The sequence below is a fragment of the Trametes versicolor genome (genome assembly GCF_000271585.1).
Source record: "Trametes versicolor FP-101664 SS1 unplaced genomic scaffold TRAVEscaffold_1, whole genome shotgun sequence".
NCBI lineage: Eukaryota > Fungi > Basidiomycota > Agaricomycetes > Polyporales > Polyporaceae > Trametes > Trametes versicolor.
This window is the reverse complement of record NW_007360321.1, coordinates 3,354,140-3,374,855: the sequence shown is the minus strand read 5'-3', so window position 1 is coordinate 3,374,855 and position 20,716 is coordinate 3,354,140. Positions and strand designations below refer to the sequence as shown.

The following is a 20,716-nucleotide window of genomic DNA, read 5'->3' as shown; positions in this document are numbered from 1 at the left end:
TAGCCCCTGTAGTTGCGCGAGCTCGGAGCTCGGGGCGAGCGGGGGAAGTGAGGTCATGGCGGGGCCGAGCGCTCCGCCAAATGCATGCGCATAGCGGTGGCTGCTGCGACGGAGTCCAGGCCGGACAGCCCTCTCCTCCGCTCGCTGTGCACCCAACCCACCTAAGTACTTAATCTGCAACCCTTTCGCTCCCTCGATGCTCTAGATCCCACCTATATTCGCTCGTTACTCGATTTTGCTCGTTATACACAATGCAGCAACACTCGAACACGGTTCATCTTGCCGTCAATGCCTCACTTGCGTCTACCGCGCCAGGCCGACCCGTTACCCCTTCATCTGCTGCAGGGACCGTCTTGCTGGAGGGATGGGCACTGAAGAAACGGCGCAAACGGATGCAAGGTGCGGAGCGAAACATCTCCGGCACGCGGAGTGTCCTGATCATCATCTACACTGCGCAGGCTTCGCTCGCCGGTATTTCGTGTTATATAACACCGGTCTACTTTCCTATTCTCTGGAACCTGGACACCCGCCTAGAGACCAGGTGCAACTAACACAAGCCGCGATCTCCAATTCGCGTGGACGCAGGGATATCCATGTGGATTCGCACAACGCGACCTTCCATATCAAGTGTCTCAGCGAAGATGACTTTGACGTCTGGATGACGGCTTTCCGGTCAGTCCTTATGTTTGATTATGGCTGTTGTGCGACGGGAAGCGAAACCACGGCAGACAAACGGTGTGGTGGTCCACCCGCCATAGCCATGCGAAAGCCTTGACTGTGACGAACGGCCAGGCTGTCTGTAAGCCTATCGCAAGGTATTTCAGGCTATAGCGCGCAGTGGCTTCCCCACCTAGTCTGTCATGAACGCGAGATGGGCGGCGGACATAAACTGTGTCTCTTGAGACGGCGACATTGGGGTTTACGCGTACACTGCTGTTACTTTATTTCGCCGTTGCGTTTCTCGTTGCATAGCAGTGGTATGGCTCGGTGATGCACGGTGTGGCTGAAACACATACAGCAAGATACTCGCGCAAGAGATGCCCAAGTCAAGACGTTCGTCCCTCGCGCGCTCCTCCACTCGCGGAAATTTCCAGATCGGGAGAGTTGCGATGCTCGTGGAAGAGATGGGCAACGTACGTATACCGCGCTTCGCAGAGAAAATTGGCTGACCAACAGCGTAGACGATTGCAGAGCTAGACGGCGCGTTATCCACTTTCGAAGAGGAAGAGCGAAAGCGGAAGCGAGTCAGTACGCGCTCGAAGTCCGAAGGCGGCAAGGAGCACGGCGTCCTCGGGCTGTTCAGGAAGGGTGTGTAACGCGTCCGCCGCGCTCAGGGCTGGCTCTAACGCGTGCCTTGCCGCCGCAGGGCATCACCACGAGTCATCGCATCTCGGCGTGCCGGAGGCCGGCTCGGCGGAGTCGCCCTCGTCGTCAGAGCTGCTGAAGCGCATGGCGACCGCTTTGGAGCAGCTCAAGAATCAGCATTCCGCGCTCGGGAAGACGTTCCACTCATACCCGTCAATCGATACCACCATAGTAGGGTCGCCCCTGCCAAGTACCGCGGAAGAGGACGACGAAGTGCACACGCCAACGACAGTGGGGCCGGGTGGCAAGCGCATGTCCGCGTTCAGCACACATAGCGGCAGCAGTGTGTGGTTTGACGCGCCCGAATACGACGGCCCGGAGGAATATACGTTGGACGTTACTCCGCCTGTCGACAGCCAAGATAACAACTTCTTTAACACGGACTCCCGGCTTACGGATCACACGGAGGCAAGCACGGAAGCAACGGAAGCGGGTTCGAGCACGGGTATGGACACCGACAGCGAGTCCGAGGTGTCCGCCGAGAAGAGCTTCACGGAGGAACCTACGGTTATCCATCGCAGGACTAGTTTGCCCTCCGGTCCAGTGGGCGACGAAGGCAGCCTCTTCGCGGTTCTGAAGAAGAACGTCGGAAAGGTGGGTAAATTCGAACAGACGCCGTCCTGGCGCCGCTGACGTGCAATCCAGGATTTGTCTAAGGTCGCGTTACCTGTGACATTCAACGAACCTCTCACGATGCTCCAGAAAGCGGCGGAAGAGCTCGAGTACTACGATCTTCTTGCACAAGCGGTACAAAGCCAAGATCCAGTTGAGCGGATATGCTATGTCGCCGCCTTCGCTGTCTCGACCTACGCAAATACCAAACATAGAACGGGACGGAAAGGATTGTAAGCGCCCTAAATATGGTATCACTCTACAGGTCAATAACGTTGCGCCGTCAGCAACCCCATGCTCGCGGAGACTTTCGAAGAAGTGAGGATGCACTTTATCGCGGAGAAAGTCTGCCACAATCCCGTCATTATGGCGTGGCATGCCGAGGGAGAGGGTTGGGAGCTTTATGCTACGTCCAGCGGGAAAACCAAGTTCTGGGGTAATTCCTTTCCCGTCGACTGTGTACCCGGAGATTGACCGAGCATCCATGATAGGCAAGAGCATGGAAATTATACCACAAGGGACGATACACCTGAAACTCGGGGAGGAGCACTACCAGTGGTATGTGACTAGATACGTGACAGCATGTGTATGCTTGACTGATTGACCTCGCAGGACTCGACCCTCGTCATTCATCCGAAATCTCATGATGGGCACCAAGTACCTCGAGCACATCGGCAAAATGATGATCAAGAATACGAGCAGCGGAAACTCATGCACGCTCGACTTCAAAGAAGGAGGCTACTGGGGCCCCACAAACGTCGTCTCGGGCGTCGTGAACTCCCCTTCCGGCGAGCAGGTGGCTAATCTCGAGGGCAAGTGGGACGAGCAGGTGGCACGCAAGCTCGACTCGTCGCACCTCCACGTGCTCTGGCGGATCACGCCCTTCGCGAAGAACGCGGGGCAGTACTACGGCTTCACCGCGTTCGGCGTCACGCTGAACGAGATCACGCCGGACCTGGAGGGCAAGCTTCCGCCCACGGACTCCCGATACAGGCCGGACGTGCGGGCGCTCGAGAATGGCGACCTCGATGGCGCAGAGAGGGAGAAGCAGCGCGTGGAGGACATGCAGCGTGACCGACGGACAAGAGGACAAGAGTGCAGCCCGCGCTGGTTCAAGCAGGTCGGGGACGAGTGGGTGTACACCGGCGGGTACTGGGAGCAGCGCCAACGGGGATGGACAGACGTTGAGCCGCTGTGGTGACATATCTATCTCACCGGACTATCGTAACTTACAGTAATAGCAGGATTGTTTCGCATTCCGTCGGGAGGCAGCGTCAGGGCGGAGGTGTGCCGTGTTGCGTGCCGCCCCGCGTGACTGTGAGGCGCGCATGCGCCAGGGCAGGGAGACCTGTCTTCGCTCGCAAGACGCACTCGTGAGTCCCGACAATTGAACGGACGCGCTTCCGTCGCAGCGCGGCGCGCCTTGGCTGAGCGCGAACAGTGCCCGGATCGTTGTGAAGGATGTCCGCCAATTATCCGCATCTTCTCCGGCCTGCCTCAGACGTGCAGCTCACTGTCCCCGGTGTCCAAGATTCAGCCAGGGCTTTAGGCGACGATGATGTCGGCCGTAGGGGGGTAATGCTATAAAAGCCTGGGTCCGTTTGGGGTGCCTTAACTGACCGACCCGAGCGCAACACGATGGCTTTCAGGCTTACGACGGTTTGGTTGCTGCTGTTGACTTGCTCTGCGTTCGCACAGCAGTCCGTATACCAGCAGTGCGGCGGGATAGGATGGCAAGTATGCTCACTTTGCGGTCGCTGGCAGCCCACTGAAGCTGCTCTCGTACAGGACCGGTGGCACAACCTGCGCGACGGGATCCGTCTGTACCAAGCAAAATGACTGTGCGTTGACGAGTGTCGTTGGTTACGGGTGAATGTCTCACCGCATGCTCCACAGACTATTCGCAATGTCTTCCGGGTGTCGCCAATTCTACCCCACCAGCCACCTCTGCGCCTGCCACCTCCGTGCCTCCGACGAGCCCTACGGGTAGCTCTCCATCTCCAACCGGATCGGCACCTGCTCAGACCAGCGTGGCGAACATTTCGCCCGAATGGACGGCGGCATACAGCAAGGTATGGTGATTGTGATCGGCGGGAGTACAAGGTGTTGACTCCATCATCAGGCGAAGGCCACTGTCGCGAAGCTCTCGCTGACGGACAAAGTGAACTTGGGAACAGGTGTTCAATGGCAGAAGGGTGTGCATGCTGTGGTTTGATCTGCACGTCACGCTCTAACAGGAGTTTCCCGAAGGTGCCTGCGTCGGTAACACGCCCGCCGTTGCGTCTATCCCTGGATTTACCGGGCTGTGCCTGCAAGGTTGGTGATCTGCGCGCACAAGCGTATCACCAAATTCAGGGTCTTTATCTTCAGACAGCCCGGTTGGTGTGCGCTATGCCGACAAAGTGTCTGCTTTCCCTCCGTGAGTCTGACTCGCCTCATCTACCATTTCGCTTCTGACATTCTGCACAGGGAAATCAATGTGGCGGCTACGTAAGCTATCTTATTGACGCAATAGGAGAGTATTAGCTTACGGCTGCCTTATAGATTCAACCGCACCTTGATGAGAGAGCGCGGCGCTGCAATGGGCTCCGAGTTCAAGGGTAAGGGTGTTCACGTCGCCCTCGGGCCTATGATGTGAGTGCGTCAATTCAAGATGGTCGTGCGGTAACTGAACCTGGCATAGGAACCTTATGCGCGCACCTGCCGCGGGACGCAACTGGGAAGGGTGAGACAGATTCCCCGGCCGCTCGCGTAGCCAAGCTTGACGCGATCGTTACAGAGGAGGAGGCGACCCCTTCCTGTCGGGAGAACTTGCGTTCGAGACTATCACCGGCATTCAGTCCGTCGGAGTCCAGGCGTGCGCCAAGCACTACATCAATAAGTAGGTCGTTCACTCATCTTGTCCTATAGGGGACGGCACGCTAACGGCGCTACAGCGAGCAAGAACACTTCCGCGACAGCAGCTCCTCCAACGTTGACGACAGGACGGTGCGCTTGTACATTACTCTCATTGAAATATCTCTCTGACTTGTCGATCGCAGGAGCATGAACTCTACTCGTACCCTGTGGGTGGAGTTGTCACAATGCTGTCTTGGTGACACGTCCTCACTGCCGCGTAGTTCCTTCGTAGCGTTCAGGCCAACGTTGCGTCGGTCATGTGCAGCTACAGTAAGCATGCGCTGCTTATAAGGCTTCTTCTGCCATGCTAAACGGACTTGACCTCTAGACCAGAGTAAATGCTCAAGTCCAGACGTTATGCCTCTTGTATCTCATACCTTCTCATAGTCAACGGGACGTACTCTTGCGAAAACGACAAGACCCTCAACGGCCTTTTGAAGGGAGAGTTCGGTTTCCAAGGATGTAGGTGTTCGCGACCATTGCAGAAAATATGTGTCTGATTGCATTTCCTTTTGCAGACGTTATGTCGGGTATGCAGCCACCTATTCTAAGACTCCCAATTCGTGCTGAGTACATCATTAGACTGGTGGGCCACCCACTCTGGTGCCCCGGCTGTGAACGCCGGTCTCGACGTAAGCATCCGGTCTACAACTATTAGAATATTTCGGAACTAAGGTATTAACCGTAGATGACCATGCCCGGAGACACCGCTCTTGGCTCCGGACAAACGTAGGTGGCCTCGATCTGCGCTTTACCAAACAAGCTGATAGGCCTCTAGGTACTTCGGACAGAACCTTGTCAGCGCCGTGCAGAGCGGCCAGGTTCCCCAATCCCGCATCGACGTAAGTCGTAGTTGTTTTGATTTTCGAGGTCGTCATCTCACGAACGTAAAGGACATGGCGACGCGTATTCTTGCCGCATGGTCAGTCCTAACCACTGGCCAACCTCAACTATCAGAAATTGATGATACGACATTGTAGGTACCTCCTTGGCCAAGACTCCGGCTTCCCCGCCGTCAACTTCAACTCCTGGAACACCGGCCAGGGTTCCCACATCGACGTGCAGGCCGACCACAAAAAGTGCGTGCACCCTTTCCCTGACGTTCTTGCAGCTCCTCCCGCTGAGGCCTTTTTCGCTCAGCTTGATTCGCACCATCGGCGCAGCGTCCACAATCCTCCTCAAGAACACTGGCAACGTCCTTCCTCTGAAGGCGCCGAAGACAATCGCGGTGGTCGGAAATGGTGCGACGAACTCCTCCAAGGGCCCTAACGGGTACTCTGACCGCTCTGGTGACGACGGCGTCCTCGGCATGGGCTGGGGCAGCGGGTGAGCACATAACGGCGCGTTGCGAAACAGTTAAGCTGACTTCTATCCATAGCACGGATGACTACCCGTACCTCGTCGCGGTAAGTATACGACGTCCCCGCGAAACACACCAAACTAACAGAGCATCCACCAGCCCATTGACGCCATCACCGCTCGCGCGAAGAGTGACGGCACGACAGTTACGTCTTCGCTTACTGACACGGACCTGACCGGTGCCGCGAACGCTGCCAGCGGCAAGGACGTTGCGTTCGTCTTCATCACGGCCGACAGCGGGTAAGCTTGCACGGCCAGCGCTGGATGAGGGGGATTGTCTCACATATAACTTACAGCGAGGGCTACATCACCGTTGAGAATGCGGCGGGCGATCGCAACGACCTCAGCGCCTGGCACAACGGAGTGCGTATTCCCCGCCTCTGCCAGGGCCACTACTCGTACTCACATACACCTCTTGCAGGACGCGCTCGTCAAGCAGGTTGCGAGCGTCAACAAGAACACCGTCGTGGTCGTCAACAGCGTCGGCCCAATCGTTGTGGAACAGTGGATCAACCACCCCAATGGTGAGTGCGACGGCTCTTCATGGTACGCGACCCATTTATTGACCGGTCCATGCAGTCACCGCCTTGGTAAGACCATCCCTCCGCGGCCACCCTGGTCTTCAGCGATCTAACACGCAATCCCACAGGTCTGGAGCGGTCTCCCGGGACAGGAGGCGGGCAACGCCCTCGTCGACGTCCTGTACGGCGCGTACAACCCCAGGTGCGGTTTTTTCCTTACGAAGCTGCGTTCCACTCTGACTTCGGGGGCAACAGCGGCCGCCTCCCGTTCACGATCGGCAAGGCCATCACCGACTACTCCGCGCAGATCACCTACACCGGCTCCGGCATCGTGCAGATCCCGTACAACGAGGGTCTCTTCATCGACTACCGCCACTTCGACGCCGTGCGTCCCATTCAGTCTTCCCAACCCCACAGGAGCTCATGGTTGTCTGCACAGGCTAACATCGCGCCGCGCTTCGAGTTCGGCTTCGGGCTCTCGTACACGACGTTCGACTACTCGAACTTGAAGATCAGCGGCTCCACGGCCGGCGGAACTCGTCAGCCCATCGGACCCGGCGCAGCCCTCGACCCCTGGTGAGCACACCATTGTCTTGTTTTCACCCTGGGGAACAACTAACCCGCCGCTTCGCAGGCTGCACGACCCCGTGGTCACCGTCACCTTCACCGTCACCAACAACGGCACCGTCGCAGGCACGGAGGTAAGTCGTGTCCTGTATCTACATTGAAATCTGAGCGGTTCTGACCACCGCGGTCCCTGCAGATCCCGCAACTGTACACGTCGCCCCCGGCGTCAGCACAGTCCGCACCGCTGAACCTGCACGGGTTCGACAGCATCTTCCTTGCGCCCGGGCAGTCCACGACGGTCTCGCTCACGCTCTCGCGCCTCGACTTCTCCGTGTGGGATGTCCCGTCGCAGAGCTGGCAGATCGCCAAGGGCGCAACCGGCATCTCCGTCGGCGCGAGCAGCAGGGACCTGCGACTCAAGGGCTCCATCACCAACTGAGTGTCCAAATCCGCGACGTTCATGGTGCGAATGCGATTATATGCGGCTCCCCTGATGTATAGTACCAATGACCAATAGATTGTGTGTGCGCAATAAATACGAGGAGGCGGTCGAAGTATGTCACTGTCACTCTGAGGAGGAGGGTTCGTTGTACACATGGCCACCCTCAGAGGACCCGACCTCGCCCGCGTGCCCACCGTTGGTTTCGCTGCCGCGCTGGCTCGTCCCATCAGCACCGTCATGGTCTAGAGGGGCACGTCAGCATGCAGTACCAGTCCCACACACCAGGAGCACGCACTGGAATTATCGTCCGAGCTGCTCTGGCCGTCGTTTTCGTTGCCAGTGAGAGAGTCGATGACGTCGCGTCTGCTCACGTTGGCCGCGGGCTCAACGCGGGACATCCGCTTCATGCGCTGATAGTTGTACGTGTATCCAGCGGTGGGCTTGTACCCTGCGTCGGCTTGCTGCGCGGACAGGGCGTCTTGGGCACTGTCAGGGCCCTGCGAGACTGGTTTGGCTACGGAGGAGGTTAGGACGTGTGTGAGGCATCCAGAAGGGGGGCGACATACCTCCGAATGCGTTCTGTAGGTTGTTCCCGATGTTGAAGATGTCAGACCCAGAAGCAGGGCCCGAGTCGCTAGAACTCGAACTACTGCCGCTGGACCCGTCTCCAGCATTGGCGCCAATAGCGGGAGCTGTGTCCGAGACGCCACCATCTATGCCGTTGCCTGTAAGCTGTTAGTTAACGATCGGGCTGGTAATGGACTATGCTCGCTCACCAGAAGATGAGCCCATCGGGACTCCATGGTTAGCGTTGACGTGGGGCGGCTCGGGGCGTCTCCCTCTAGTGGCCTCATGACGTTCGTCGCCTCGGTCTCCCGCGCGTGGGTAGACACCAGAGAGGAACTCCTTTGGGGTCTGCATCTGGTATGACCCCACATTCACATGCACTTCGGGCTGTTCGAGGGTCGACCGCTGGGTGATGTTGGATTGAGCGGAGACGGTGGCCGCAACCGCGAAGAGCGAGAACGCCAAAGCAGGGCTTCTCATGATGGGCTAGGACGAGGATGGATGTAGTGGGAGAATAACAGGTGAGTTCAGGGTAGCATGGCGAGGGGCTGCAGATGACATGGCATGCTAGCCTGGGGCTGGCAAGTGGCTGACATGTTTGTCAGACCAGCGGGTAGTGGTAGGGCTGACTTTGACGCTGCACCAAGGTTAAACATAACGAAGCGAAGAGGAGCCGCAGATCGACGTACCACGCGAATAATTCCAAACACGACGCCAACCCGACCTCGTCCACCGTCGTGGCGGGGCCGAAGAACGAGACCCAAAGCGGTAACAAGAAACCCGTATGCGGCAGGTGCTGAGCTTCAGAAGCCCCCGCTGGATTTGAACCATCCACAGCCCGCATACAAAAAGGCGCGAACTCGAACAGACGCACCTTGTCCGGCAACCTCAACGTACTCTACTCACCCAGCTAATACTCGTTCCCCCACACGCTACCTCGCCACCATGCGCAGCCCCATCATCGCCTTCTCCCTCTTCGCCGCCGTCGGCCCCTCCCTCGTCTCGGCCGCCCCCGCCCCCCAGTCTCCCCGTCTCGGCAACGACGTGATGGGCCACTCGAGGACCACCGACCTCAAGTTTCCCCAACGCTTCGCCTTCCCGCGCGCCGAAGACCCTATTACTGGCGCCCTGGAAGGATTGTCCTCCCCGGGTGGGACGCCCGCTCCGCCGCCGCCCCCCGCGGATATACCATCCACTGCCGCGCTTCCGAGCCCCCCGGCTGCCGATCCAGTAGACCCGGCTGGTCTGTCTAACACACCGGTTGACACTGCTGGGGGTAACACCGGCCATCGCGCACCTGCCGAGCCCAAGGAGCCGGGCATGCCGCGCGTCCCGACGAGCCCGGACTACACGTCCAACGTGCCCGTGCCAGGAGGGCCTGGACCTAGGCCAAACGCGGGCAGCAGCGATATTAGCAGCACCGACACTCTTTGATGCGCAACTTCTTGAGCCGGGTAAGTGTCTGACGCTTGAAAGAGTATTGATGAGCACATACTAATGGAGATTCTTAGCCTCAAGTGCGCACCTGGAATGGTAGAGGGTTGAGATGATGGATATGATACGAAATTTTGGCGTGTCCGTGTTTCGCTTGTTGTCACTGGGAGAATAGACATCGGCACACGTCTCTTCTGTAGCAAACACTCGCCAACAACACATGAATGAGCGGAGATCACTTGTGATTGGAAGAAATGATAGATAGAGAAAAAGCACAAAGGCCTACTGCACACGTTCACAAACTAGAGGGAAGGAAAGAGGGGCACAAGCTGACACTACAGACACCAGCTTCTGAGCAATTCTTATGATTGGGCGGGACCCTGGTCGAGACGCTTGGCTTGAGGAGACCCATGATGAGCAATGGTGAGGATGGAATGGTCTACGCGCTTGATTAGTACGGTGAACAGAACCCGCAGAGTCGTAATAGCACACTTTAACGAAACAGAGGTTGATGATGCTACAGCCGGGATCGAGAGTTCGTTCGGTAAAAAGCGTTAAGCCTGGCCCTGACCGTCGGGCAAGCCTCCGGGTTGCTGGCCATAATAGCCTGTGCGAAGACGCATGAGCGGACGGCGCATATAACAAGGACCAGAAGGAGATAGGCTCACCACCCCAATAATTCGAGTAATAAGAACTAGGGTCAGCGCCAGCCCACTGGGCCTGCGCTGCCTGCGACGCAACCTGGGGATCCACGGGCGCCTGGCCACCGATCATGGCGGCATTCGGCATGACGGGGCTGCCCATTCCAGGCGCAGCGCCCCCAGGGGAGCCCGCGTACCCGGCATAACCGTACTGGCCGTACGAGTTGGGCTGGGGCATGCCATACATAGGCTGCGGGACCTAAACAGTCAGCATACACGCACCGCTCTCCGACGACTCGGGCAAAAAAGCGACTCACCACGTTGTACGGCGCAGCGACGGGGGCGGGGCTCATGGAGCCCGGGCTGATGGGGGCGCCGTCCGCGCGGTCCTTGCCCCAGGAGCACTTGATCGGCCGGCCGTGGACGAGCTGGCCCTGGAGCTGCACGATGGCCATGGCGGCGTGCTCGTGCGTGTCGAGCTTGACGAACGCGAAGCCGCGGTCGGACTGCATGCGGATCTCGGAGAGGTAGCCGATGGACTGGAAGAGCGGGATGAGGTCCGCCTGCGTCGCGTACGGGACGAGGTTCCCGACGTAGACGGTCGTGTTGTACGCCGGCGTCTGCGTCACGACGCCCTCGTACGAGAGCGGGCCGCCCGTGAAGTTCATCGGCGCGGGCGCGCCCCCGCCGCCCATGCTGTTCGAGCGGGGAGGGCCGCCAGGCCCACCAGGCCCCCCGGGGCCTCCGGGTCCCCCAGGGCCACCAGGTCCGCCGGGGCTGCCCTGGGTCTTCTGGTTCGCCCAGTTGACGCGGATGGCGCGGGAGCCGAGCCACTCGCCGTTCATGGTCGCGATGGCCTGCTCCGCGTCGGTCTTGTCCCGGAAGGCGAGGAAGCCGTAGCCGCGGGACTTGCCAGAGTTCATGTCCCACATCACGCGGGCGTCGGACAGGGTGCCGAAGGCGCTGAACGCCTTGCCCAGGACCTCGTCGTTGACCTCGGGGCTGAGGTCGCCGACGAAGACGTGGTAGTGGTTGCTGGTGTCCTCTTTGTTCTGCTGGCCCTGGTAGGCCCAGTTGACACGGATTTCAGTGTCGAAGATCTTGCGGCCGTTGAGCGTCTGCAGGGCCGTCTCCGCCGCGCGCATGTCCATGTACTCGACGAAGCCGTAGTTGAGACCGCCATGCTGGTAGTTGCGGTCCGGGATGATCTTGACGTGCTGGACAGGTCCAGCCACAGCGAAGATCTCCGTGAGCATGTATTCGGTCACTCGGGGACTGAGGTTCCCGACGTAAAGATGAGCGCGTCTCTGAATGACGTGTGGATGTGCGAAGACCGAATTTCGGCAACGGCAGGCTAGGTCAGCGCCGGCAAATGCGAAGAAAACAGACGACGTACCGGGGCCTCAGCCGACGACATGCCACCCATGGAGTTCATTGTAGCAGAGAGAACGGGAAATCGTTAGGCCTGAGATGAGTACGGATGAGTACGGGATGTGAGTCGAGAGAATGCGCGCTGATATATACAGAGCGAAAATTGACACAGGGAGCGGGAGGAAGGAGACTAGTCCGTGACAGACAGACGAGAGAGACTGGAGAGAGAGGAGCAGAGAGAGAGAGGAGAGAGAGAAACGGAGAGAGGAAGAGAGAAGAAACGGACAGACAGAGCTTGATCACAAGTCAGGAGAGAGAGGACCGTTGCAAAGATGCACGCTCGTCTAGCCGCCCGCCTCCCACCCCTCGGCTATCTCCGACTCTCCCCGCAATCAGCTGCCCCTTCTCCGCCCGCGCTCTCTCGCACCTTCTCCCTCCAATTTGAGCCCAGCGCGCACCCAAAAATGCAGAAAGAGGCCCGCCATCACGCAGCATGCACCAAATGAAGAAAGAGACCACATCCCATAAGCTGCCGGTACTACATCCGGACTACTTCCGAGGGAACACCGGCGCAGTAGGTACATTCAGCAGAACATTTCCTCCCCCGCTCGGAATGTACGTCACGTTCGGATTCGAGGTCAGCGACTGCACAATCGCCTTGCTCGCCTCGATCTTCCTGAACGCAATGAACCCGTCGCCAGCCTTCTCCAGTGCCCGCGAAATCGTTGCCGCAGCCTCGGCCTCGCCTTCCGCGCGGATGACGGCTGCCTGACGCTCTTGCTCGGCCTGATGCACCTCGTCAGCGAAAGTTCACACCCCGGTTTCAACATAGCGCACCTTCTCGACGATGAATTTTGCGCGCTCGGCATCTGTAGCAGCAGTCCGTGAGTACACCGATCAAACTTGAAACAGGCTGAGCACCCACCCTGCTGAGCAATTTGCTTCGCCTCGACAGCCTGCACACAGAGGTCAGTGAGGCCCACAAAACTCACCGCGACGCATTTACCTGGGTGAATTCCTACAGAACGTGCGCTTGTCAGACTCCAAATTACGATCGTTGTGGCGACTAACGCACCTTCCCGAACGTAAGATGGGTGATGGAAACATCTTCGAGCACAATGTTGAACTCTCCCGCGCGCTGAAGGAGGTCTTCGCGGATTCGCGCTGAGACCTAGAAGTCCCGATGAGCGTCCGCGAACAAAAATACGCACGCGACAGTCGCATACCACTTCACGCTGGGTGATCAGTTCTGCAGCATCGAACTGCGCGACAATGCTCTTCAAAACTTCATTGCCGATGGAGGGGAGAACACGCTCGTCGTAGTCCTGGCCGAGAGTCTTGTAGATGTTGGGGAGGTGCTGGAGGTCCGGCCGTGAGAGGACACGAAGGGTAATTGAAATCATTTGCAAATCCTTGGAACCAGTCGTGGTCGAGATGTTCTGCGCAGCTTCTTCAGTTAATGCGGAGTGAGATATGTGTTTAACTAACCCTTGGCTTGATGCGGCAGTCGTAGAGAATGGCCTTCTGCAGCCAAGGAACCAGGAAGTGCGTGCCCTCAAGCGACGCCTAGTAGGTGTAGAGCAATGAGAAAGGAGCCTCCCGAGTAGTGTAGGCTACGCACCGTGTTCCTCACACCAGAGAAACGGTCGAACATAACTGCCCTGTAACCTCCGGGAACATCGTAGATGCTGGCTTGCACAACCGCGGCCGCAATAGCGACCGGCACTAGGAAACCAGATACAGTTGAGCGAGGAACGCTTCCGCCTCGGGCCTAGCTCCTACCTATGATCCTGTTCGCGAGCTGAGGGAGAGACATGATGGTGAAGACCTCGCAAGACCAGACGCTGCAACGAAAGCTCGGACGAGAACGCGGCAGGCCAAGCGCGTCACGTCCGGCATATCCACGTGGACCCGATGCATCTGAGCAAGAAGAGGCGCCCTCCATGCGCACCAGTGCGCATCGGGCCCGGGGTTGCACCGGGGCGCAACTTACTCAGGAACTTGCCAGTGCCGACCAACAAGAGGATGAAATGAGTTTCAGCGCAAAAAAGAATAGCTACATTGTAGCGGCCGTAGTTGAACCACTCGTTTGAGGTGCTGTGACCAGTTCGTCGCACGAAAATGAACTTAGTGCGTAAACAAGCTCGAAGGAGGTAAGTCCGTAAAGCTGAGGGCTTCAGGGAGTGGCGAGTACAAGTTGTTTAAATAGGAGTCCAGTGCTGGTAGAATACATAGTACGCGGAAAGAAGAAATGGCGAATATACACTTGGTCATAGTGGCCGAATCTTTGGGGGCCTCTTATTTTCAGCCCGGGCCGTATCATGCTCAATGACTCGGGGGATAGCCCCAGCGTACCACCTATCACAAGTCAAGTGGCCCATGCATGGAGTTGAGGGACTTTGTGGGCTTCATTAACCTGAACAGACGCAGTCAGGTGAAACTCTGCTCTTGTACGACCGGACTATCTTGCAACCCACCTGCTCCACCACGCAAATGTCACTCCCCTGCGAAGTCGAGCTAGTAAGAGCACCCAGTTCGACGACATTGATGTCCTTCACCTGGATGCACGAAGCGTACGACACCGGGAGTAAATCTCCTTGACCATTCTATAGGCGATCACTGTAGTACGCACCTGGCCCATGGCATGCGTTCCTCGGCATTTCTGTGCAGACTCTTGTTGCGCCACGATGGCTGACGCCGTATTCTTTTTGAGAGAGGTGCGTCCATTGAAAGTTGCCAAGAGGGCATTCAAGATGACTGTAAATTTAGTGTCAGCGGTTTCATAGTACGAGCCACGGGCTCCTGGTAGTACTGTACCATTTCGATCAATTCAACGGGGCCTGTGACCGGTGACATGGTTCGACTAATCGACAGGTTCGACGGCGCCGGGCGGACGGTGTGACCGACCGCCACTTTCGACCGATTTGGGCGCGCGTCAGCGCGCCGGAAAATTGGCGCCCGTTTGACCCCACCGACGGCAGACTTGGTGACCTGTGACACGACCGGAATTTTCGACCGACAGGGGCCTCTGTGACCCGTGACATGTCGAATTGATCGAAATGGTACAGTATAGGAGCTCGGATCCTCACGTTCTGGGTAGATGATGTACAGTGCCATGAAGATGAAGTTGTCTGGCATCGTCAAGTACTACGAGCAAGACGTTAGAGGATGACTAGGCGTGAATGTGTGGAAGTGGTACTCACGGTGGTAAGGCAAAGCAAGGCGCATATTCTGTCCATTGTGAACTCCATGATGTCGCGAATATGGGTGAAACGGTCGACTTACGTGCTTAGAAGTCCAGTATTGACTGCATAGATCGTCAGCTTCCGTACAATGGTGTCGGACCTGTGGAAGGCGAGTCAGTCTCTGCAAATGGTCCGGAAGCGAGGCAATTCACGTTGCAAAGCCCGTTCGGCGTCTTGCGAGTAAGATGCATAACGAAGCGCAGATCAGGATGTCCGCCGCCATGCTGCATGCAAAGGCCCAGGAGAGTAACCACTACAGTATGGTCAAGCGGTGAGATGCTTTCAAATCCGGGCGCCCGGTATGTACTTACCTCGTATTCAAATAGGCTGTACTAATTTGGTATGTGGTGATTAGATGTATGATGAGTGAATGCTTAACCAGATGTGTTCATGGAAAGCCTACGCTATAACCGAATAGGCTGTAAGTTCGGAGTTCGAGATGGGTTAGGCGGTGTAAGTTCAACGGTAAGATGCTGCCGAATCGAAACCCACCAAGATTAGTCCCTGTTGCGAAGTACTCAACCGATTAGAGGTGTAAAGGAATTCGAGTACCAATGCACATACCTAGCGATGCGAAGATGGTCAAGGTCTAGAATCGATGTGCATACAAATCCAGTCAGTGGGGCCCTCAAGCAAAAAAGTTCCATATACTTACGATCGGCAATGCTAGCCAAAAGTTGTTGCCGCTCACTATAATGTCAGTCAGCACGTGGTGGACTGAAAGGCCGCCATGCGGTACTCACAGCGCCAGACTCTGTAGCAAAAGACGCTGTAGTAAACCAAATCGACTAAGCATATATTCGCAGATTCCGTGAATGTAAAGGTTCTGACCATCTGACCACTGCGTTGCTAGCACCCTGAATGCGGATACGATCTGGAGTGAGGCCATGAAATCGCATCAAAGACATAGTACATACCACCGTTACCACCGCAGAGGGCTATAAAGCCAGAATTCTGGGAGTCAGATTTGCGTCGCCACTGGTAGACTCGATGGGATGATTTTGCTTACGAATATAGCCCTACCAACATAGAGTTGAGTCAGAGGCGGGCGGACTCTCTAAGGAAGGCTTAAAAAGCGCACCACGTGGGTTTACAGATGGCGACCGGATTCATGAAGTCCGTGACCATGTACGTGTATGCTGCATTTGAGACTATGGCCATGCGCAGTGTATTAAGCATCCTGCCGGGATGTCACATGTCAGTTCGTAACGTCGCAACGCGGTCAAAGCTGATACACGCAAGATATATCATACCATAATGAGAAAACCTATAGCGCAATCAGCTGCTGACCACAGTAGTACGAGGACGGGGGATGCAGCTTACGAGGTACTTCATGGATGTCTTGTCGGCGGCCGAGTTGCGTTCAAAATAAATGTATGTCTGGACTGTCGTTACGCCGTACATACTGGTAATACCATGAGTGCACGTAGGTCTCTGGGCTCCCCGGGAGGCTCACCAGGAGGCCATGATCACTCCTATGGTGCGTGTCAGAGATGTTCGCTTATTGCCACCGTATACAGGCTGCGTACCTATCAAAAGAGGCCCTAAGGAAGCGCTGATAGTGGGGAGGAATTCAACGGCCATGGTCAAGGTGAAAGCTACGTCCGCAGAAAGATGAATGTCGAGCACGGAGAGACACCAAGGCACTGAAGACAGCGTCAGCACCTAGGCCTGGCATGTTATATAGCAGGGCCAGTATCCTCTTCGAGAGCAGCATCTGTGGCGCAACCTGGCGCGCTGCATAACAACAATTCATCGTCTTCGTTACTCCACATCTGCTTCCTCGCGTGATGTCTGTACATTCACTGAGCCCCGAGGGGGGCCCGTGACTCTGCGGTCAGTGCCAGAATTCCAGTACGGACGTGTTCCGCTCAGTTAACTCGACATGCCTGTGACTTCTATCACGTCCTTCGCGCCACATCAGCGAGCACATGATACAGTTCTCCATCTGAGAAGTAGTGAGTGGCTTCGATGACATATGTGAGTGTTGTACACTGTGGGCATACCACCATACTAAAAGAACTCCGATGTCGCCGAGCCGGTTCACGCATCCCTCGTTCTCCTCGAATCAGTCATTGAAGACAATTCCCAACCGCACAGCCGAACACAGGCGGCGATAGAAGCATTCGGTCATAGACCAAATTGCGCAGGTCAAGCTCAAGGTTTGACCCATCCCGTTCCCACAGCCGCGAAAAAATATTTGAGTCTTCGTGGACTGTTCGAGGCTCTTGATTGATGAGCACCGCTGTGAGGCGTATGATAACAAAACGTACTGAAAGTTCGCTATATGTACGTCGCGTCTGTAGCGCGACGGTCGAACCTGCAGACTTCGGATGAGCGAGGGTCTGGTTTTTGTGTTCTTGAAGTGCCCCGCGTACCTCGCAGTTCTGCGCGGCTCCGGACTCCTACAACTTCTGTCTTCACTCCATCTCGTCGCCGACGATCGCACGCTAGTAGCGTCTCGAGATGAATCAAAGATAGATCATGGTTAAGGATTGAGTTAACGAATGTGCCAGCGCCTATCCTGGGTTCCGCACGCTGTGCGGTCACTGCGGTGCCATCAAACTAACCTTATTCCAAAGTTATTCGCATCCTCCGTTGAACTTGGCCAAGGTAATCACGGCCTCCTGAGGCTGCACGACGCGGCCCGGGTCCTACAATGTTGGGTTTCCGGGAGCAATCCAGGTTTTCGAGCAGCTGCTTGAACGAAGAACGAATCTCACGAGTCACTTGAATCGCAAGTACGGTCCGTGTCGCGCACGAGCAACGAGCGTGAGTTGATCAAACGCAGTAATCCCGTAGGAGTTGATCATATTACATACGAAGCGAGACGGCGAGTGTTTACATATGAGAATAGCCAGTATACTACTATCGTTGAATTTATGAAGCCCATGAATGTAACGATTCAGTCTTTTTGTGGGCTTCATCTCCCTGCATAAATACGGTTACTCGTCAAAATATATATCTCGCATGGTGAGCATGTCTCGCGACTTACTTGCTCTACTACGCAGATGTCGCTCCCTTGCATTGTAGTAGAACTGTTCAGTACGCCTAGTTCGACAATGTTGATGTCGTTCGCCTGGGGCGCGCGAAGCTGCGCGAAGGGTACGTTTTGAATAAATTTCTATCAGTGCGTCGTACGCGGTGTAGCACGTACCTGGCCCTTGGGATGCACGCATCGGCGTATTTGCGAAGAGCCCAACGTGCCGTGTTGAGCCGTACTCGAGGACTGAACGTTCTTCTGAAGGGAGGTGCGTCCGTTGAGTGTTGCCAGGAGAGAATTCAAGACCACTGCAAATGTAACATCAGCTGGGCCTGACAAGACCGACTCCTGATATATTGCAGTACCACCTACATTCCGGATAGACAATGTAAAGTGCCATGAAATCCAAGTTATCAGGCATCGTCAAATACTAAGTGCGAGATGGGTCAGGATGATCAGCCATGGGTATAAGTATGAGCGGAACGCTCACAGTTATGAGGCAAAGCAAGGCACATATTCTGTGTGTCACCGCAGATAAACGCCATTGTACCACAGATGCATGGTATTGGCCGAACTTACGAGCTCAGAAGTCCAGTGCTGACCGCGTACATTATCAGCTTTCGAACAATTGTATCGGTCCTATGGAGGGCCAATCAACTAAGGCAAGCGGCTCGAACGCGAATTAACTTACGCTGCGTAGCCCGTTCTGCGCCTCGCGAGCAAGACGCATACCGAAGCACATATAAGAATGTCCGCGGTGATGCTGCATGCAAACGCCCAGGAGAGTAGCCACTACCAAGCGGCCGTGCGGTCAGATCCGTTCAGCTGGGTGCACCGTGTAGTGACTATACTGACAGCGTATTCAGCAAGGCTGGTCCAGCTCGGCAAGCGGTGACTTCGTATATGATGAGCAAACGGCTTTCATAGACGTGCAATCAAAACTTACGCAACGACGGAATATGCTTCGAGTTGAATTAAATCAGGTGGTGCGAACTCATAGGCAGAAGGAAGTAGAAACTCACCGAGGGTAGTTCCTATCGGGGAAGTACGCGATATATCAGACTTGAACTCTCGCAACATTCAAACTTGGTATGCATACCTGTTGTCGTGAGAACAGGCAAGGCCTAGGACAGACGTAAGTATATAAATCAGGACAGCTCGTCAAGCAATAGTAAATCCTCCATGTACTTACAATCAGCAGTGCCAGCCAGAAATTGTGGCCGCTGACTGTTATAACAGTAAGTATATGGCAGCGGAGACCGCGCAGTGAAACGCATCACTCACAGCGCCAGATTCTATAGCAGAAGACTCTGTAACAAGCGTGGAGTAAGTAAACATACGTTCTGGTTGCGAGAACTCCGAGGTTCTCACATTCTAACAGCTCCATTGCTGATGGCCTGAATGCGAGTATGATCAACTATGAAACCACGGAATCGATATGCTGCATACCATTATAACCGCCGAAGTCGGCTACAACATCAGGGACTGGCAGTCAGATTATATGTTCCGACTCTAGGGGTCTGTCGTCGCTTACCAGGAAAGCCCTACCAAAAGAAAATCGTTTAAAAATGAGGCGTACTTTCAATACAAGTTGTGAAGACGTACCAGGTAGGTTTCGAGAGTGCGAGCGGGTCCATGAAGTCTGTGACCATATATGTGTATGCCCCACTCGACAATACGACAATGCGCAGCGTGTTGAGCACCCTAAGAGGACCGTTCACAATATGTGAGCAAGGATAGCATTGATACATGCGAGATGTAATCGTACCATAAGAAGAAGACCTGATATACATTTAGCTTCCATCCATATTACGAGGGCGGTGAGATACTGCTTACGAGGGACTTCAGATATTTCTTGTCGCCTAGTGAGCCGCGTATGAAGTAGATGTATGTTTGAACGCTCGTTACGCCGTACAGACTTGTGATGGCCATGAGTGCGCGCAGGTCCCCGGGCGAGTCGGGAGGCTTACCAGGAGGCCAGGATTAATCCTATGACCAATGTCAGTAAGGTTCGCTTGTCACAAGCGTATAGTATGGAGGATGTACCTATCAATAAGGGGCCTAGTGAGCCGCTAACAGTGAGGTGGCTCTCAGTAGACATGGTTAGGTCAAGAGGGTTACCGCTAGGAAATAGAGGTCAGGCCACGGAGAGACACAGAAGCACTAGGGGCGGCATCAGCACCGGAGTCTAGGTTATATAGCAAAGCTAGCGTCTTGTTCGAGGAGAGCAGCGCCCATGGTGCAACCGAGGTGCGCTGCGTGAGAGAACTTCGTCGTCTTCACCCCCAGGTCCATCTGTATCCTCGTGTGGCGTGTTGATCTGCCGGGGTGCGGGGGCGTCTCGCAATTCGGCAGCCGTAGATTCCACCACCGCGCGCATACCACAATATCACCGTACGAAGCTCGTGTGCCATAATCAGAACGCCGCCGTGGCACAGCTCGACATGATTCCATCGTGTCTACGAAGATGCGCGCGCGAAAAACATCACTCAGAGTTGCTTCCGAGCGTCCTCAGATACGCGCAGAATGCGGCCACGTCTGAGGGCTGGGCAGGGAAGAACATCGAGAAGTTTTCACGAAGGGCCTATCGATCTAATGGCAGCCTCTGTGAGTTAGTGGCTTGCACAGAGACATCACAACGACGTACTTCGAATTTCATCATTCTCTCCACCGCCTCGCCACAGATACGTAGAAATCAAACTGCCGAAGAC

The 20,716-nt window shown here is 55.9% G+C and overlaps 8 protein-coding genes across 8 annotated transcripts; 3 read left to right on the top strand and 5 right to left on the bottom strand.

Annotated features, from left to right (window-relative positions):
- The first annotated feature begins 147 nt into the window (after positions 1 to 147).
- Positions 148 to 3,236, top strand: TRAVEDRAFT_25882 (oxysterol-binding protein related protein OSH3). The gene is made up of 9 exons (XM_008033683.1): positions 148 to 399; positions 459 to 672; positions 1,019 to 1,133; positions 1,182 to 1,308; positions 1,367 to 1,959; positions 2,011 to 2,210; positions 2,265 to 2,413; positions 2,469 to 2,535; positions 2,590 to 3,236. The coding sequence occupies exons 1-9, from the start codon at positions 252 to 254 to the stop codon at positions 3,176 to 3,178; spliced, it is 2,202 nt and encodes a 733-aa protein (XP_008031874.1). The 5' UTR covers positions 148 to 251; the 3' UTR covers positions 3,179 to 3,236.
- A 379-nt stretch (positions 3,237 to 3,615) lies between these two features.
- TRAVEDRAFT_68557 (beta-glucosidase) lies at positions 3,616 to 7,826 on the top strand (the record flags this gene model as incomplete). The annotated part of the gene is made up of 32 exons (XM_008034936.1): positions 3,616 to 3,677; positions 3,742 to 3,818; positions 3,874 to 4,049; positions 4,100 to 4,172; positions 4,228 to 4,293; positions 4,348 to 4,396; positions 4,447 to 4,467; positions 4,522 to 4,611; positions 4,661 to 4,702; positions 4,757 to 4,858; positions 4,914 to 4,965; positions 5,019 to 5,042; positions 5,097 to 5,145; positions 5,204 to 5,209; positions 5,263 to 5,337; positions 5,394 to 5,405; positions 5,458 to 5,507; positions 5,564 to 5,604; positions 5,654 to 5,717; positions 5,769 to 5,797; positions 5,856 to 5,954; positions 6,016 to 6,201; positions 6,254 to 6,281; positions 6,335 to 6,474; positions 6,531 to 6,597; positions 6,656 to 6,758; positions 6,814 to 6,824; positions 6,884 to 6,957; positions 7,011 to 7,140; positions 7,195 to 7,331; positions 7,390 to 7,456; positions 7,519 to 7,826. The coding sequence occupies 32 exons, from the start codon at positions 3,616 to 3,618 to the stop codon at positions 7,759 to 7,761; spliced, it is 2,445 nt and encodes an 814-aa protein (XP_008033127.1). The 3' UTR covers positions 7,762 to 7,826.
- A 61-nt stretch (positions 7,827 to 7,887) lies between these two features.
- On the bottom strand, positions 7,888 to 8,811 carry TRAVEDRAFT_42255 (uncharacterized protein; the record flags this gene model as incomplete). Its single annotated transcript, XM_008034015.1, has 4 exons — positions 7,888 to 8,006; positions 8,060 to 8,278; positions 8,331 to 8,489; positions 8,541 to 8,811. The coding sequence occupies 4 exons, from the start codon at positions 8,809 to 8,811 to the stop codon at positions 7,888 to 7,890; spliced, it is 768 nt and encodes a 255-aa protein (XP_008032206.1).
- Positions 8,812 to 9,276: 465 nt separating this feature from the next.
- TRAVEDRAFT_42254 (uncharacterized protein) lies at positions 9,277 to 9,765 on the top strand (the record flags this gene model as incomplete). The annotated part of the gene is made up of 1 exon (XM_008034014.1): positions 9,277 to 9,765. One exon carries the CDS (start codon positions 9,277 to 9,279, stop codon positions 9,763 to 9,765), a length of 489 nt encoding a protein of 162 aa, XP_008032205.1.
- Positions 9,766 to 10,319: 554 nt separating this feature from the next.
- Positions 10,320 to 11,841, bottom strand: TRAVEDRAFT_33581 (RNA-binding domain-containing protein; the record flags this gene model as incomplete). Its single annotated transcript, XM_008033812.1, has 4 exons — positions 10,320 to 10,372; positions 10,434 to 10,665; positions 10,724 to 11,713; positions 11,803 to 11,841. The coding sequence occupies 4 exons, from the start codon at positions 11,839 to 11,841 to the stop codon at positions 10,320 to 10,322; spliced, it is 1,314 nt and encodes a 437-aa protein (XP_008032003.1).
- Positions 11,842 to 12,281: 440 nt separating this feature from the next.
- Positions 12,282 to 13,629, bottom strand: TRAVEDRAFT_140063 (prohibitin). The gene is made up of 9 exons (XM_008034935.1): positions 13,560 to 13,629; positions 13,399 to 13,502; positions 13,266 to 13,343; positions 13,004 to 13,216; positions 12,853 to 12,948; positions 12,784 to 12,795; positions 12,703 to 12,733; positions 12,615 to 12,646; positions 12,282 to 12,563 (listed from the first exon to the last, which is right to left on the bottom strand). Exons 1-9 carry the CDS (start codon positions 13,591 to 13,593, stop codon positions 12,327 to 12,329), a joined length of 837 nt encoding a protein of 278 aa, XP_008033126.1. The 5' UTR covers positions 13,594 to 13,629; the 3' UTR covers positions 12,282 to 12,326.
- Positions 13,630 to 14,145: 516 nt separating this feature from the next.
- On the bottom strand, positions 14,146 to 16,606 carry TRAVEDRAFT_42252 (uncharacterized protein; the record flags this gene model as incomplete). The annotated part of the gene is made up of 21 exons (XM_008034013.1): positions 14,146 to 14,193; positions 14,255 to 14,335; positions 14,410 to 14,534; positions 14,867 to 14,924; positions 14,981 to 15,008; positions 15,063 to 15,122; positions 15,175 to 15,275; positions 15,334 to 15,349; positions 15,426 to 15,441; positions 15,515 to 15,526; positions 15,587 to 15,611; positions 15,678 to 15,712; positions 15,766 to 15,791; positions 15,854 to 15,879; positions 15,940 to 15,960; positions 16,032 to 16,041; positions 16,104 to 16,202; positions 16,276 to 16,289; positions 16,346 to 16,427; positions 16,479 to 16,497; positions 16,552 to 16,606. 21 exons carry the CDS (start codon positions 16,604 to 16,606, stop codon positions 14,146 to 14,148), a joined length of 957 nt encoding a protein of 318 aa, XP_008032204.1.
- Positions 16,607 to 17,902: 1,296 nt separating this feature from the next.
- TRAVEDRAFT_42251 (uncharacterized protein) lies at positions 17,903 to 20,106 on the bottom strand (the record flags this gene model as incomplete). The annotated part of the gene is made up of 21 exons (XM_008034012.1): positions 17,903 to 17,953; positions 18,018 to 18,116; positions 18,180 to 18,313; positions 18,378 to 18,435; positions 18,496 to 18,523; positions 18,585 to 18,644; positions 18,697 to 18,797; positions 18,861 to 18,900; positions 18,952 to 18,967; positions 19,028 to 19,039; positions 19,105 to 19,129; positions 19,198 to 19,232; positions 19,290 to 19,315; positions 19,377 to 19,402; positions 19,455 to 19,475; positions 19,540 to 19,549; positions 19,611 to 19,709; positions 19,774 to 19,787; positions 19,842 to 19,923; positions 19,976 to 19,994; positions 20,052 to 20,106. 21 exons carry the CDS (start codon positions 20,104 to 20,106, stop codon positions 17,903 to 17,905), a joined length of 1,011 nt encoding a protein of 336 aa, XP_008032203.1.
- Between the last annotated feature and the right edge of the window lie 610 nt (positions 20,107 to 20,716).

What these genes read in the sequence shown, in the direction of transcription:
- TRAVEDRAFT_140063 (XM_008034935.1), bottom strand. Translation starts at nt 13,593, where the DNA reads ATGTCTCTCCCTCAGCTCGCGAACAGGATCATAG. An exon ending in GAAGCAAATTGCTCAGCAGG is followed by an intron (nt 12,647 to 12,702) that starts GTGGGTGCTCAG and finishes CTGCTGCTACAG; the next exon opens with ATGCCGAGCGCGCAAAATTC. An exon ending in CAAAATTCATCGTCGAGAAG is followed by an intron (nt 12,564 to 12,614) that starts GTGCGCTATGTT and finishes GAGGTGCATCAG; the next exon opens with GCCGAGCAAGAGCGTCAGGC.
- TRAVEDRAFT_25882 (XM_008033683.1), top strand. Translation starts at nt 252, where the DNA reads ATGCAGCAACACTCGAACACGGTTCATCTTGCCGTCAATGCCTCACTT. An exon ending in GTCTGGATGACGGCTTTCCG is followed by an intron (nt 673 to 1,018) that starts GTCAGTCCTTAT and finishes AAACACATACAG; the next exon opens with CAAGATACTCGCGCAAGAGA. An exon ending in GGGGAGGAGCACTACCAGTG is followed by an intron (nt 2,536 to 2,589) that starts GTATGTGACTAG and finishes TTGACCTCGCAG; the next exon opens with GACTCGACCCTCGTCATTCA.